Source organism: Sinocyclocheilus anshuiensis, unplaced genomic scaffold, assembly GCF_001515605.1.
Source record: "Sinocyclocheilus anshuiensis isolate Anshui unplaced genomic scaffold, SAMN03320099.WGS_v1.1 scaffold338, whole genome shotgun sequence".
Taxonomy (NCBI): domain Eukaryota; kingdom Metazoa; phylum Chordata; class Actinopteri; order Cypriniformes; family Cyprinidae; genus Sinocyclocheilus; species Sinocyclocheilus anshuiensis.
The window spans coordinates 909,629-927,486 of NW_015542339.1; the positions used below are offsets into that span (position 1 = coordinate 909,629).

The 17,858-nt window shown below is 38.4% G+C and overlaps 1 protein-coding gene and 1 long non-coding RNA gene across 3 annotated transcripts in view; one reads left to right on the forward strand and one right to left on the reverse strand.

The window, feature by feature from the left end:
• The window catches only part of LOC107691183 (semaphorin-3D-like), an 89,001-nt gene that overhangs the window by 10,576 nt on the left and 60,567 nt on the right, over positions 1-17,858 (reverse strand). For both annotated transcript variants that reach the window (XM_016489680.1, XM_016489681.1), the window contains 4 exons: positions 3,131-3,291; positions 1,105-1,167; positions 656-775; positions 356-449 (listed from right to left, as the gene is read on the reverse strand). In XM_016489680.1, coding sequence (XP_016345166.1) covers positions 356-449; positions 656-775; positions 1,105-1,167; positions 3,131-3,291 — 438 coding nt within the window. The remainder of the gene's footprint in view (positions 1-355; positions 450-655; positions 776-1,104; positions 1,168-3,130; positions 3,292-17,858) is intronic.
• On the forward strand, positions 7,138-17,773 carry LOC107691184 (uncharacterized). The gene is made up of 3 exons (XR_001634519.1): positions 7,138-7,159; positions 13,253-13,256; positions 17,307-17,773. It is a non-coding gene; the product is annotated as an uncharacterized LOC107691184 (long non-coding RNA).

Below are 17,858 nucleotides of genomic sequence, written 5' to 3' on the forward strand. Positions count from 1 at the left end.
GGCTATACATGCCTTCAAAAAAAAAAAAAAGCTAAATATAATATAAATTTTGCAGCTGTGTTTCATTTCCTGACCACACTGTAACAGCAACTAAGCAATTTCTAAAAACTCCTTTAAGTCAAATTACTGCATAGTAAGTGTCCAACGAAGACAAATATGGGTGACAAACCTGTTTACTGGGAGAACTTCCAAATTTCCCCACACAAGCTAACATCTGGCCAGGATTTATACGGATCCAATTATTAATGACTCATATGGGAGTACGTCTAACAATTTTTGTGCATGTTTTCTCAGTATTTTTGTCTACAAAGGGATCATGGGTTGTTTTTGAAGACATTGTGTTCAGGAGACTCACCTGTCAGTCGGGCGATAAAGGGCTCCTGTGGACTGAAGGGACATTTTCCTCTCCCGGATTCTCCAATTTGGCTGAGGAGCCGGAAAGTGGGTTTCTGGCATACCAAGACAAGACTGTCACTCTCTTTGCACCATTACCCTCATTATTAGTTCAGCTCTATGGTCAATAACTGTCAGCGGTTTCTGTAGGGTCCAATTCTCCCCGTAACTCCTCATTTGCACAAGATAACAAGCTTAAATGACCCTTAAAAGTGTTTACTGCCTTTCACGCTGTTGGCCAAAAAAGAGAAAGTCTGCTCACCTCAAGATTGTGTCCCAGGTCAATGTAGGTGCATTGTGGGTGGAACGCACCGGTTCCACATACATAGACGTGAGTTTTATTAAAGGGCTGTAGGAGTCTCACGTAATTGGCACAGTCCATCTGAGAGATACATGTGGTATTTGATTAAAAGCATGATTAAAAGCATGACTTTAAAGAGTTATGGTGAGGATAGGTGGATATGAAGCATTTTAAATAACACAGTAATGCACCTACTGATTTTTGCCGGCTATTATGGTGGACTGATGTTAAAATTTTAGACTGACCCTCCCTTAATAATTTCCAGCTTGAAATATCCCCCCCCATAGTGACATAAATATGATTTTTCATCTTTTATTCTTATCTTAGTCTGTGAAAGCACTTCATTAAAAAGACATCCATGGGTCCTCGAAAGCTTTACTTTTTCTTTGTGCCCTTTTAAAGTTACTTACCGATAGATTCTTTCCAGCATATTTGCAGCGTTCAATGTGTTCCTGTCCAGCTGGCCAGTGAATCTAAAAATAAAAGAGACAGTTTTCCCAAGGAACGGAAAATAATGCATAGCAAAAAAACACATTATCATTGTAAGTTTGGGTTGTTTCAAACGTTCAAAGCATATACTGTATATATATATATATATATATATACACATACACACACACACACATTTATTAAATAAATTATTTTTAAAAATATATTTAAAAATAACATTAGATTTAGCTAATAATGATTTAATATCTGAAAATTGTTATTACTTTAAAAAATGTAATTATTAAAATTTTTCGTACACCCCTTTTTGACTTATTACTTTTTAAAACTTGTAGATTCTGTTAATGTTCTTGTAAAAACCTGAGCTGAGTTGATTAGCACAGACCCTCCTTGCCGTATTACCATCATTACTCAACAATCTGCATGCCTCTCAAATTGTAATCATTTCCATGTGAAAATAACGTCCAGGTATTGACCTAATCATTAGCTGGCAATCAGCACACTGTACATAATCATATAATTGGGAGATTGAGAACCTGGCGTGCTTTAGTTCTTATGAAGATCACGTATGTATGGCTGTGCCATGACCTTACGTTCGACCTCATCATTTCTTGCAGGCGTCTTTTGGTATTTCACTATTATAAAAGACAGAATCAATTAATATTGAACCAACTGTAATGTTTATTTAGCTGTAATGGTGTGTAGTGGAGAATTAAGGCTAGAAATATGCAAATGCAGACACGAATGCCTGGCAAACACATTGCAAGCTCACATTGCAAACTGATTTTACATACTAACCTCCATATTCAAGGGGGCGATAAAGGCACGTTCAAATATCTGTGTTATTATTAAACTGTGTGCTATTATACAAGAAGCTAGCTATAAACAGTCAAGTTGAGTAGCTTAAGCTAGCTCTATTTAAAAATCTGAACTGCCAATAAAAAACGAAGAAGACAAAGACTAAGACAAAGATGATGACAACGAACAATCTTTAGCTAATTAGCTCAGTAAGAATATCCTCAAACTTGCTTTGCAGTAGTGACAGTTGACTTGAAAACTGTGAAATAAGACACCAAGCTAATGCTAATTCACTATACCCTTACCAAAAAGTAGTATACTTCAAGTTTATTTTAGTAAGTATACTTAAGTAAAGTTCAAGTATATTTTGAAGTATACTTTATGTAGTAAGTATACAAATATCAGTGTACTATTAGTATACTTGTAAGTGCACTATTTCAATACTCCTTGGGACTAAATTGGCCCACTAAAGAAGTATACTAATAGCACACTTGAATAAACTTCTTTTTGGTAAGGGTAGCCAGCAGCAAGGCTATAGTTTTCAACACACATTGCGGTTCAAGTCAAACGTGAGTACGTAGCTAGAAGCTACTTTGTGTTTTGCCATGTTGCTAGTCAATTTTAAGTCAGTATTTAAATAGCACCTTTCACAATACACATTACAGAAAATCGTAATGGCAGTGTTCATAATATCTTAATATCATTAGAACTTTGTGATAAAGTTTGCGACCATTTTGCGATGATATAAACAATCAAGCAATTGTGATTTGCTATATAGAATAAATATATTGTTTTACGTGAATAATGTATTTGTGCAGATAAAACTTTACATGTAGAGCTGTGTGATAATATAGTTTACATTTTGTAAGTTTACAATTTTGTATAGTTACAACTTACAACTGTAGGTATACTACAGTACATACGTTTTTTTCATATACTTTTACAAACCGAGGGACGATTCAATTGAATTTTTCTGTGCTAATCAACAGATGTACTGTGTGTGGCGGAGCAGCTTTAAGACTGTAATCCTGTAACTTCAGAGAGGCCATGAAAACAGCATTACAGATCTACAGATTCATGTGAACAGTAAAACATTGTAGTCATGGCCTGTTTTCACTTTAGTGACCCTTATCCTCGCGATCGGTAAATGACATCATGCGCTGTCAGATGGTGGTAGTTGTGCGCGCTGACCTTGCGTGCCGGTTGGGTGAAGCTGTCAGAGTTTAGCATGTAGATGTGGTCTCGGCCTCCGACCAGCAGCCATCCGCGGTCCTCATCCAGCAGTAAGGCCTGGTACGCTCCCCCCTCTCCACCATCCCAGAACACAGCAGAGCTGTTCCTCGACCTCAGTTCTGCCAGAAAACAACAGTTAGGTTTTACTAAAATGTGACATTTTCAAACATGTTCTGAACACCCAAATGTTATGGTAACACAAGACCTGAAATAGAATATTCAATATGTCAATTAAACATAAGCTACACTCTTAAAAATAAAGGTTCCAAAAGGGTTTTTTCGCAGTGTTACTATATTAATCATTTTGGGTTCCCCAAAGAACCTTTCAGTGAACAGCTTTTTCTTAGTGTGAAAAACATTTTAATAATTTAAAGAATATTTTTCCGCTATAATGAACTTTTTGTGCAATGGAAAGATTCCATGGATTTTAAAGGTTCTTCAAGGAACCATCAATGCTAATAAAGGACCTTTATTTTTAAAAGCGTAGAAGAACCATTTTAGGTTCTCCAAAGAACCTTTCAGTGAATAGTTCTTGAAATAACCATTTTTCCCTTAGTGTGAAGAACGTTTTAATAATCTAAGAACCGTTTTCCACTATAAAGAACCTTTTGCAATGAAAAGGTTCCACGGGTGTTAAAAGTCTTTAATGGAACCACACTCATAAAAATAAAGCTTCTTTGCTGGCACTGATGGTTCCATAAAGAAACTTAAAAATCCACATAACTTTTCCATTCCACAAAAGATTCTTTATACACTCTTAAAAAATAAAGCTTATTTATTGACATCCATGGTTCCATGAATAACCTTTAACCTTCATCTAACCTTTCAAGGTTCTTTATAGTGGAAAAAGGTTATTTTAGAACTTCCTGGTGAACAATTCTTAAAAGAACCATTTTTGTTAGTGTGAAGAACATTTTCAATAACCTCAAGACCCTTTTTTTTCCACTATAAAGAACCTTTTGTGTAATGGATGTTAAAGGTTCTTCATTGAACCATCGATGGCAATAAAGATCCTTTATTTTTAAGAATGTGTTCTACTGCATAGACCTATTTTGAAAGGATTGTGTTGCAGTTTGAAGCTTGTTAGATCAAGGTCATTGCCAGGTGGTTCTGATCTTTGATAGATTTGGAAAATAAATATGTCAATCATACGCTGAAGTGGTTTCGGCATGCTCTCATTCCAGATTACAAATATCTGCGTTCCCCTACAACGGCATTCGCACACAATTAAACATGATGCATTTCTCATATAAACACATTCAGACACATCCACATCTCCACAAACCCCCCTCGCTGGTGCTTAAACAGGCAAAACCAACTCTCCTAATTAAGGCCAATTAACCCTCAACACGCTCTTTGACAGCTGCACTCCTGCCACCCACAATTCCAGTGGGACGAGGGCCCCACATATTCAGCATAAGTGTGCATGATTACAAGCCGACAAGCGGTTTGACTAGCAGAACGTCCAGCTCATGGAGGTGTCAGGCATGTTGTGGTGAGGGGAGGATTGCGGTAATAAACTTTGACAGGTGTTTTCTTAGCCGCACTCTCTGCCTTGATATCGATGAAAGGGAGTCGAGATGTTGCACAGGAAATAGCTCAAGGTCTAGAGACGGCATTCTTGGCTTCATGGTCTCTCTGGCTGGGTCATGTCAAGGTGAAGGTTAAATGATGCATCTGGATGTTACTTTCTGTTCTTCTTCTTAAACATGGCATTAAGTAATAGTATGTTACAAAGTTTGCATATTTTTACATTTATCTCCAGCAACATTTGGTTTTTATAGAAGCCGGTTTCTGCCACTGAATAAAAAATAAAAAAAAGGTAATTACGACTTTTTTTTTTAAGTAAAATTACGATTACGAATTTTTTCTTAGAATTGCGTAATACAAACTCGCAATTCTGAATTTTTCTCAGAGCTGCATGATATAAAGTGGCAACTGCGAGTTATAAAGTCAAAATTGCAAGATATAAACTCGCAATTCTGATTTTTTCTCAGAGCTGCATGATATAAAGTCACAACTGCGAGTTATGAAGTCAAAATTGCAAGATATAAACTCGCAATTCTGACTTTTTTCTCAGAGCTGCATGATATAAAGTCGCAACTGCGAGTTATGAAGTCAAAATTGCAAGATATAAACTCGCAATTCTGAATTTTTCTCAGAGCTGCATGATATAAAGTCGCAACTGCGAGTTATAAAGTCAAAATTGCAAGATATAAACTCGCAATTCTGAATTTTTCTCAGAGCTGCATGATATAAAGTCACAACTGCGAGTGATGAAGTCAAAATTGCAAGATATAAACTCGCAATTCTGAATTTTTCTCAGAGCTGCATGATATAAAGTCACAACTGCGAGTGATGAAGTCAAAATTGCAAGATATAAACTCGCAATTCTGACTTTTTCTCAGAATCTAGTTTAAATCTCCCAATTCTGAGTTTTTTATATCATATCATTTTATATAATTCTGAGAATTTATATCATGCAATACTGACTTTATAACTCACAACTGTAAGTTTATATCACGCAATTCTAAGAAAAAAATAAATTTCTTATAGAATTGCATGATATAAACTCTAATTATATATTAATTATTTAATTTAATTTATTTGTTTGTTTGTTTGTAACTTAACCCAGCCTTTGTCTTGGCTTTAATTTCCAATTATAAATTAGATTTAATAAACTAAGTGCCATTTTGCAACATGCATGAATTCTCTATGAATTATAAAATAAACAAATGCTTCAAAAATGTTGACAATTATTTTAGTATTCTTGTTATATTAATTTCACATTGCCTTATATCCCAGCTAACAAAAATAAGCTCTGAGAAGAATGTTTTGCTAATGTTACCATTAAGTTATAAACATTTTTTTACGTGTTAACTTACACCAAGTTAACATCCAACTTAAACGTTTTAGAAAAAATTTTTTTTTCCATGAGCGATGTAAATTAGTAATATTTTTTGCTAACATTTTGAAACATTATTAAAGATCAGATAACTTTGAACAAGCCTTCTTTAGCGTTTCTGGAAGAACGTTTGTTCATAACCTTTATTATAACTATGCTTATAAACAATATACTCAGAGACAGCAAAGTTTGTGTGTTATGAAGAGGCCATATTAACTTTATGACAAGCGTTTGCATTGCAAACCGTGTGAAACATGAAGCCCATTTATGTGAAAAACATGTTTCTACACTGCCATTAAAACAGAAAAAATATCCAGGATTGTGGTCCACTAAAATACATAGAGTTAATTACAGAATAACTTGTATAATCAAAATGAATGCAATTAGGATCTGTGATTAATGCAAGCCAAATGTCTTCCTGGATTATATTTCTCTTCCTGCTGCAGTTTTCATCCTCCATTAAAGCTGCACATTGCATGACTCACCATTAAAGGAATTCTTAGATGACAGAAGGAGATTTCTCACTGACAACAAAAATAAATCTCATAATTGGGGCATGTTGATGCTATCCATCATGAAAGCCATTTAGCACAGAGGCCAACATACAAGTCACAGCACCTGCTGGAATCCTTTCCAGCACAGCTTCCAGCGCCACGTTATAATGTTTCCGGAAGGCAGCGGCTCTTCGTCAGCTCTGGAGAATTTGGCATCATTTCATATTGAGAGTTCAAACACAGGCGACCCATACTTTTACTTAATTTTTGATTTTTAAAAAAAAATTCTGATAAATTTCAGTGTTCAACTCCACTTTTTCTAAGTTTGTATTACTTTTTGAAACTTGGATCATTGAATATTACATATTAACTATAAAAAAATCTTTCTTTCTTTCTTTCTGTCTTTCTTTCTTTCTTTCTGTCATGATCTCCAGCTGGAGTGCCCATGACCTCCTCTAGAGGGCACTCCATTCTGTACCTTGCCATTCACTCAGGACTCCATTTCCCATAATCCTTTGCCCGGACTCATCAAGTGCATCACCTGTCTCTCATCAGATCTCATCATCAGTTCACAGCTGTCTCACATTAGTAGGACTATAAGAATAGCACACACACTCTCTGTCATTGCTGGTGATTGAATGTTGTATAGCTCTTCCGTGGTTTCTAAGTTTCCGTGTTTCTAGTTTCTCTGTTTCCTTGCCTTCGTGTTTTGATCCCTGGACTGTTTTCTTGTTTATGATTGTTTTGCTGCCTGCCCTGACCATTGCCTGATTATCTGGATTACTCTTTTGCCTTGCCACTGCCATCGTTGTTTGCTGTTGTTGACCACGCCTGTTTGACTACGCTCTTATTAAAGCCTTGCATTTGGATCCCCACTTTGTCGTCACGCCTCCCTCGTTACAATAATTATTCATTCTGTTTTTGCTAATTATTAAGTGAAAATGTTATGTTTAAGTCATTATTTGTTCATGTAGAGATGAATGTAAAAAATTAAAAGGTGTATGTGTTTCTAACCAAATCAAAGGTGAACACGCTGAGCATGCATAATATTTTTATTAGGCTGCCTGTTGGGGTTGGTTAAAGGGGTCATAAACTGAGAAAACAAAATTCCCTTGATGTTTTGATATATGAGTTCATTGTGATATAAAAACATCCTCAAAGCTTTGTTGTTAGTCTAAATACAGCTTATATTGAAGCCAGTCTGTCAAAACGACAGCTTGTGGAATGTTCCACTCTATGATGTAATAGTGTGGATAAGCACCGCCTCCGCAGAAGAAGATCAACGCCTGCTTCTACATCGCTGCCTGTTTAGCCCCGCCCATCTATTCTTGCACATAGTAGGTAAATGACAAGAGCGGCAAATTTAAAGCTTATTTGATTAACTTTGTTTTCAATGACGTTCCAGAACGCGTCAGTGAGAACTTGGTCCATTGTTCATTTCATATTACCGCGGATTCATTTACAAACAAGGCACAATTAAACTGAGTATTTTCAGAAAGATTGAAACTAAAAGACGATGATGTGCCGGCTAGATTGGATCCGACAGTAATGTCGCAACACACAAGTGGGAGTAAGTGTGAATTTTTATTACGTGATTACTATTGCTTTGTCTGTTATTATAGATTGTTTGTTGTGTACTATTTATGCATCCATCTGTGAAGGCTCTATGCTGTCAAACATACACAACTATTAGCCAATCACAGCAGTGGGCGTTTACTTCTGTGTCTACAATCCGCCACCACGCCTATTCAAACAGAGCGTTCTGATGAGGGGGGTCAAAACAGGACAGAATACAGCCTATTACTCCTAAATTATGATGTTTTTTAATGTAAAAATATTGATAAAAATATAAGTGGACTTCAGAGAACAGTACAAAATTTAAAAAAAAAGGCAGTTCATGACCCCTTTAAGGGGGGAGAGGGTGGGGGGTTGCTCGGTGTGCTGATCACTCTTTAAAGGATGTAAGGAAATATGAAAGTGCTCACCATTTACTTACAATACAGAAGGATCTTTGTGCATTGACAACGTCAGAAAGAAATTATGGCTTTTTAATAACCAAGCTTGAGTCATTCTTATCACCATTTGTGGGTCTGTGTTATTAAAGGCAGGCGATTGTAACCAAGCTCTTGATCATCATGCATGAAGTTCTCATTGCAGCATTATGAGAAGGTTATCCAAACATGTTTATGCAAAATATTTGTTATTTAAACGTTCTGTTCATACATTATATTTATTACTGTAATATGTATTTGTAGTTTTATTATATTACAATACATTATTATATTGTCAAATATACTTTCTATTAAATTATAACAATATTGTTGTAATTTATTTATTACACATACAATTTGTGCTTAATATGCAAAATGATAAAATCACTGCTCAGAGAAACCATATTCGATTTATACATAATCTGTAAGAGTGCAGAGAGTACCTGTAAATTCTCCAGGTTATTTACAAATCATTAAAAACTCAACGGTACGTTTTGCAGCAATACCACAGACCACAGAAATACATTGTTTTTGAATGAAGATCTTTGGAATAAGCTGCTAGAAGCTGTTAATACTTGTGCTAACACTTGTGGTTGGTTACTGACTACATTTATACATTTACAAATATATAAAAGCTCATATAATATAGCACATACTGCAGAGATATCAAAATAACTATTACTGCATATTTGAAACTTGAAATGTTGGCCACATTTTTAATGCAGCAGACTTCTTCTAAATATTCTGAAAAGAAAATCATTATAAAGAGAGAACTTAATGTGGCTTAATGTAATAAAGACAGTGGCACCGAAAGGCCAAAATATGTTTGCACCTTATTCAGAACAAGCACTATATAAACAAGCTAATGAGCGAGCGCGCAAACGTCACTTTTCTCCCTCACAGGAAATGTTGAACAGAAACACTTACCGCAATTTTCAGAATCAACTCAATAACGTTGAGGTAGGAAGTGTGTGCATTTATACTTAGCCATCTATCATGAAAACAATCCTCAAGTGAACACAGAAATTGTACAACATTTTAACTTATTCTGAAAGTTTGCTCTAGCACTGATAACAGCAGGCAGAAATTTTTGCAAGAGATGAGTCAAAAAATTTATGATAATCAACATTATGCCACAAATGCTGTTGATTAAGTGAAAACACGTATTGAACACAGCATAAAGATCTAATGTATAAAAGGCTTACCTCTGGATTTTCAGTCACAGACATGTTTAAGCTCTCATTTTCAATCACTGAGTGCTGGCTCTGATCTAAGACAGAGATAAGAGCTTTTTTAGTTTAGGTTGAAAACAGACATCAAGCATGATGTTGTATTGGAGATTTACTGAAGTACCTCCACTAACCGCAGCAGCACCTTCAGTCAGACTTAGTCTGTCCACCTGCTCCTCCATTATGTCAACTGTCAAAAAGAGCAACGGCAAACAAACACATTTTTTAAGACATCATTTATTTGTATATTACAATATGCATGCTTTCTCTTTCCTTTGTGAATAATGTTAAAGGAGTAATTTCCGGATTGTTTCACTAGCCAATATGCCAGTGGTTCGAGTCTTTATACTGACACCTGTATCTGTTTATACAGATAAAGTGAATCACACACACATCTTTTTTTTTTTCATTCCAGCTGTACAGCATGACATAAGCTACAGTACAGTATAATATGAACTTATTTTACAACTTATTAACAATACAACTTCTGATTTTATGAACTGGTCATTGTTTTACATGGAGATTCTTATCAAATTACTTCCTGCAAAGCATGCGAAATAAACTCACCCGATGTACGTGATGTCAGCAATGAGGGCTTTATGAAAGAGAGAAAGATTATCACAGGGTTTCCACAAAAATATTAGCCAGCACAACTGTTTTTAACATTGATAATTATAATAAATGTTTCTTGAGCAGCAAATCAGCATATTAGAACGATTTCTGAAGGATCATGTGACTCTGAAGACTGGAGAAATTATGCTGGAAATTCAGCTTTGCATCACAGGAATAAATGACATTTTACAAGATATTCCAAGAGAATAACAGTTATTTTAAATCGTAATAATATTTCACAATATTACTGTTTTACTGTACTTTTGATCAAATAAATGTGTAGATAAATAGTTAAATAAAAATCTGAAAATCTCCAGCTCTTAAAACTCATTCATGCATTAACATGGAAATGAGCATTGTGTTCCACAGAAGAAATATGACATGGTGAAGAGTAAAGCATCCACAAAAGTTATACCGGAGCAGGTGAGTACAACGCAGGAGTAATATCCCCGATCTCCTGAGCAATAACCATTCCACCTGCTGCAATAAGACAGAAAACAAAATGCATATATCTGTAGAAATACGAATTAATGTTTATTTCTATGGTTTAACACTTCACACTGTAGCTTATGCATAAAATCCATTTACCTCCTCGCAGTTTTGATTTATAGCTTATTTTAAATATACCAGAGGCAAATTAACATCACATCAGGAAATAATAAAACAGCCACTCACTCTCACAGCTCTCCGTTTTGTATTGAATGATTCTTTTTTCTAAACTGGGATTGATATCTGCTATAATTTTCTGCAGAACGTCCAAATTATTTTCAACCAAAAGGTCCTCCTTCTCCATCTCCAAAAACAACTGCAACAGCGTCTAAAAGACATGATTGTTTATATGTAAGTTAGTTTAGTCAATCATCACACTCTGGTCACATGCAGAGATGTGGTGTCAGAGCACCGAGGCCGTGTCCGTGTCTCTCACCGTGTCCTTCTCCAGTTTTTTGCGCGGTAGTGTTTTTAACAGGAGGAATTTGATGTTTTTCAGGTCCTGCTCACAGATGGACTCTGACAGCTCATACAACAACTGTCTGAAATACATAAAAACAAATACTGATGATTATTACATAGCAAATATAAAGACTTTTTGAGCGTCCTTGTAAAATACAGCCGCCCCATACAAATGCTACTGCATTAAAAACAAAAACGGAGTGTCTATTTACACTAAGTGCCTGTGTTGGCAGAGGCTATTTACCCTAACTCCGCCCACCAACATGTGATTGGGGTAGTCAACAATACAAAAGACGATTGTCGAACATCAGCTCCATTGGCGTAGGTGGTAAATCATGTACTGCAGTCTTTTTGACAAGACCCGAGTTCAAATCCGCCTTTTGCCGAACTTTTTTTCCTCCCTTTTGAAATCTCATATCACGAAATAAATGCCGAAAAGGCATTTATTTTCAATGAAAATGACGGAAATAATCAAAAAGTTAAAAATAAAGTATCAGGTAGGGTTAGGGTAGGTGTAGGGAGGGTTTTATTGTCCCAATAAGGTGGCATCCATTTAATAATTTGAATTAAAATGATAATTTACACTCAATATGTTATTATTGCGTACTGTTTTATAATGTACTACAATACTGAGGTGCAGATAATTGACACTATTTGCAATAAGTAGTATAAATAGCAGAAAATCCTGCTATTTTAACAGTGTAAAGAGAATCCATTGCTACTTGACCTTAGTGTAAATCTAATCTATCGCTAAGAAAATATGCTGTTTTTATAGCCACTGCCAAAAAAACATTCCTTGGTAGTAGATATTTTCTTAGTCAGCTTTCTGGCCTTTGACCTGATCAAACACGTCTCTATTACTAGCAGCTGCATCCTCACCTGTATGGGGAGATTTGTTGACTATATGTTGTGCCGTTGGTTGGCATAACATCCTCTGAGGTCAGACTGCGGATCAGGCTGTTCCGTTTCAGGATCCTGAGCAGCTCTAAAAGCAGAGACGGATCCTCCCATGACAGCAGGTCCCTGTTCTCCAGAAGACTGAACAGCTGTCCGGCTGAGGTCACGGTGCTGAGGTCTTTCAGACTCAGCAGATCAGAGCAGAGGAACACCAGGTCCTGCACCTCCTCGACAGTGAGAGACGCCTGCACTTTTAACAGCACCCGCTGAAACTCCAAAACTGTCTGCATCTATAACACATGCATAACACTGCTGCAATGAAATTCAGATTTATTTTACATACTATTTACTACATTTAAATTTACCACATGCAACCTAGTAGTGAATACAGATAACGATGATCTGTGATGTGCAATCCAGTTTTTGACCCACAATGCCATATCACAAGAGATACATTGAAAACAAACTTTTTTGGTTTTATTTTTGCACTGACATGTAGAGAATATAAGTATATTAGATTGTTTTTCTTTAATGTATACTTTAAAACAGTATATAATGCAGCATTTAGTTTTGTTTTTTTACAGATTATTGACCCTTTGTAGTAAAAAGTTTGAGCAACTCTGGTCTGGGTTATTCAATCTCAAATGGTCCAAAAATTGTAGAGTTGGTTGTGTGACCAATTTTTTTAATTTTTGTATTATTACCTAGTATTATTGTATGTTGTATTATTACCTAGTATTGCAAAACCACTAGTCCTTTTTTATTTTACTTGTTTGTTTTTTTTTGTCATGCCCCACAACAAATTTTGGGTTATACAGACATTTACGGAAACCTCGATATGTCAGCTCAGCATCCTTCTAGCTCCTTAAAACTAGAAACATTCTATGTACATATATAAACATTTTGTACATTCTTTTTGGCTAGACTTGGAACTTAAGTCTAAATGTAGCTAATGGCCAATATTGCTCAGGGTTCCACTTTTAAGGTCAGAGGTCACCGAGGTAAGTATTGTGTACACTCAGGACATTTCAGGTTTGAGACTTCTCTTACCTGCCTATAAGTTACATCATAGCGTGATTAGATAAACAGACTGATGAATGAAATTAAATGTCCAAAAGAACGAGTTTGCAGAAAAGAATCAGACTTCCCTGTTGCCTGACGCTCTGGATTACAGGTAACAATATTATAAATAATGGTCAATTTCTTTCTCAGATCAAATGTTCCACATCATAAGACCTAAATATGTTGTCAGGAGCAATGCATGGGTATTAATTTTGTAATCCTTGATATGCTTTTTCAAAACCGGAAGCTCTTAACTTACGTTTTATGAATCACCAAGGACCACGGTTTCAGTTAAAAATCTTTATTGTTCTACTCAAGAAAAAAAATCACCAACATCATGGGTGACTAATGAAACTGGGCCTCACCCACATTGACGTCATGCACAAAAGTTTTATTAGGGCTGGGGTTTCATTATATGGCAAGTAGAGACTGATTTAGGCAGTTTAACCATGTTTTCAATACTTTTTCTTTATTATGCCTATTCTCCGTTCAAATTTCTAGATTTCTGATATGCACAAAGCATAATAATATTAATGACTTTCATTGTAACATTTTTTTTAAATATTTTTTTTGTGTTTTTATACAGTACAATACTGCCAAACTAATCAAATTAGAGCATAAATGCAATAATATTATAACTGATTGGGAAACATAACAGCAAAATCAAATCAAATGCAGTGTTGTCTGACCCCAAAAAGACAATACAACACCATGGCAGTCTACACAATACACCTGAAAACAAAATACAAACTCAGCAGATACAACCTTGCCACAGAACCAGCAGACACAGGAAAATATGTCTGTCGCAGGAAGAAAGGTCTCCACTGAAAATGTATACAAAAACAGCCCTTCTTATCATGTAAGCACAAGATTTTTAATTGTAGTATTTTAATTTTTCTTTTAGGTGTAACTTCTTCCTTATTTATTGGTATATATATATATTTTGTCAATTTTTTTGTTCTGTACATTTTCTATATCTTTCTCATATTTCGAATTATGTACATTGCTTAGCACTGTTATTGTCATGCTCTGTTCTACAGGTATCTGTATGCTGCTCATCTGTAAAGCCTTGGCAATATAAATAAATATTTCTTTATATATTTTTACAAACGTATATATTTGTCAAACGTGCTATGTAGAACCATGATAGCAACCCCATTTTCCTCCTATGTTACTCCACTCTCTTGTTTGCTCTGAATGGGACCTCACAATGGCAAAAGCTGTTTTGAATCACTTTTATGATTTTCTGAGCTCAAAAAGTCTTGTGTGGGGACCTTGGAATATTTCCTTGTGCGGGACAAGATGGCTGCCAACCCAGAGACTCTCCACGAAATTGCTGCCTACCCAGAGTCAAGTCAAGTCACAGCTGATCGTCCAGAGCCTCATCACGTCTCAGCTGATCGTCCAGAGCCTCGTCACGTCTCGGCTGATCGTCCAGAGCCTCGTCACGTCTCGGCTGGTCTTCCAGAGCCTCGTCACGTCTCGGCTGGTCTTCCAGAGCCTCGTCACGTCTCGGCTGATCTTCCAGAGCCTCGTCACGTCTCAGCTGATCTTCCAGAGCCTCGTCACGTCTCGGCTGATCTTCCAGAGCCTCGTCACGTCTCGGCTGATCTTCCAGAGCCTCGTCACGTCTCGGCTGATCTTCCAGAGCCTCGTCACGTCTCGGCTGGTCTTCCAGAGCATCGTCACGTCTCGGCTGGTCTTCCAGAGCATCGTCACGTATCAGCTGATCTTCCAGAGAATCGTCACATCTCGGCTGATCTTCCAAAAGCTTGTCATGTCAAGCCTGCTCACGTCAAGCCTGCCAAGTCAAAGCCTGCTCACGACAAGCCTGCCACGCTAAAGTCTGCTCACATCAAGTCTGCCAAGTCAGAACCTGCTCATGTCAAGCAACAGTCTTCAGCCATCATGGATGTTACTCCAGTGTTCCAGAGCATTGTGAATGTTGCATTTGAAGACACTAAGTCAGTCCCAAGGCATTCGAGAGTGGCGGACCCTCAGCTGATGTCAGTGCAAGCTGCTGGCATTCCAGGGGTCTCTACGCTCACGAACTACGCAGAATCTACGCTTACGTGTAACACAGTTTCTCAATATTCTCAAACCTGCCGGCCGCCACTCACCCCAGTTCCCCAGGCACAGCACCGTCAGTCTTGGAAATAGACAATGTACTCTCTGTCCTGCCAGTTATGGCTATGGCCATTCTCTGTGTTTGGGCCGCACACACCACTGTAGTTTCCCCCGAGGTGACAGCCTTCGCTGTAGAACCTCTCAAGGTGGTGGCGCCCACTTTACTCCCCGAATCTGATCCCAAGTCTAGCCCAAAGGAGGCTCCTGATCCCAATTTTAGCCCAGAGAAGGCTTCTCTTCCCGAGCCTAGCCCAGAGAAGGCTTCTGATCCCAAGTCTAGCCCAGAGAGTGCTTCTGTTCCCGAGTTTAGCCCAGAGAGCGCTTATGTTCCCGAGTCAAGCTCAGTGTTCGCTCCAGCCCCTGACCTTAGTCTAGTGAGGCCTTCAGCCCCTGAGCACAGTACAAAGATGACTTTAGTCCCCGAGTTTGCCCCAGAGTTCACTCCAGTCCTTGAATCTGTCCCAGAGTTCACTCCTGTTCCCTCCGAGGTGGCAACGTCCGTTGCAGAACCTCCTCTGATAAAAGCAGGACTCTTTCCCGAGCTCACGGTGTTCCCTGTCACCTCTGTCTCTACCACAGACACTATTGTCAAACTCTCCCTGTTACCTGATGCCTCTGTTACGGCCGCAAGTGCCATCTCTGAACTATCTGTGTCTGTTGAAGCTCCTCTTCTTATTGCTGCAGAACCTCCAGAGGTGGCAGCATCCGCTGCAGAACCTCCAGAGTTGGCGGGGGTGTTCGCTTCAGCTCCTCTTAAGACAGGGGTGCCCACTTATGAACTCTTTGTCTGTACTGACGAGGTCATGGAGACCATCAGTGAATCCCCTTTTATACCAGTCTCGGCCCTAGAAGCCAATCATGAATTCTCAGCCCTGCCTATTACGGTTGCTAAGACTGCTTCTGAATTCACAATCCCGCTCAAAGAGGCCTCTCCCTGAACTCTCTGTTTGCCCTGTCATAACCAAGAAGGTCGTCTGTGAACTCTCTGCCTGTGCTGTCACAGCTATGGAGGCCATCTGTGAACTCTCTGCCTGTCCTGTCACAGCTATGGAGGCCGTCTGTGAACTCTCTGCCTGTCCTGTCATGGCTATAGAGGCCATCTGTAAACTCTCTGCCTGTCCTATTATGGCTAAGAAGGCTGTTTCTGAACCCTCAGTCTGTCCTATCACGGCTATGGAGGCCGTCTGTGAACTTTCTGTCTGTCCTGTCACGGTTATGGAGGCCGTCTGTGAATTCTCTGCCTATCATGTAACGGCTAAGAAGGCCGTTTCTGAACTCTTAGTCTGTCCTGTTCCGACCAAGGAGGTCGTTTCTGAAATCTCTGACATTCCAGCCACGGTCAAAAAGGCTGCCCCTGAAATCTCTGCTCACCCTGTTATGGCTAAAGACGCCATTTCTGAACTGTCTGCCAGTCTTGTTACGGCCGCTGAGGCCATTGTTAACCTCTCTGTGCTCTATGTTCCAGTTCTGCCTGATCCGCCTTGGTGGTATTCTGCACCATCAGCTCCGCCCTGGTGGTCTTCTGCTCTGCCTGCTCAGCCATGGTGGTCCTTAGCTCTGCTCTGGTGGTCTTCAGCTCTGCCCTGGCTCCCTGCTCTGTCGGCTACAACCTGGCTCACTGCAATGCCCTGGCACTCTGCTCTGCCGGCTCTGCCCTGGCTCTCTGTTCCACTGGTTCTGCCTTGGCTTACTGCTCCGCCCTGGCTCCCTGCTCCGCCGGCTTCGCCCTGGCTCTCTGCTCCGATGACTCCGCCTTGGCCCTCTGCTCTGCCAGTTCCACCTTGGCTCTCCGCTCCGCCGGCTCTGTCTCAGTCCCCTGTTCCTCTCCTTCCTCATGGACCTGGCCCTCCATCCCTCCCCTAGTAGGACTATAAGAATAGCACACACACTCTCTGTCATCTCTGGTGATTGAATGTTGTATAGCTCTTCCGTGGTTTCTAAGTTTCCGTGTTTCTAGTTTCTCTGTTTCCTTGCCTTCGTGTTTTGATCCCTGGACTGTTTTCTTGTTTATGATTGTTTTGCTGCCTGCCCTGACCATTGCCTGATTATCTGGATTACTCTTTTGCCTTGCCACTGCCATCGTTGTTTGCTGTTGTTGACCACGCCTGTTTGACTACGCTCTTATTAAAGCCTTGCATTTGGATCCCCACTTTGACGTCACGCCTCCCTCGTTACACTTTCTTTCTTTCTTTCTTTCTTTCTTTCTTTTATTTATTTATTTATTTATTTGTTCGTTATTCAATGTATTTAGAGATGATTCCTTAGGAATTGTTGTTCATTCGTTCATTCATTTATCATTTTAGAATTTGGTCTTTAATTCATTCTTTCTTTCTTTCTTTCTTTATACTTATTTTATATTTATTTGTAAAAAAGGAAATATATCTTTCTTTCCTTCCTTCTCCCTTTTTCAGTTCATTT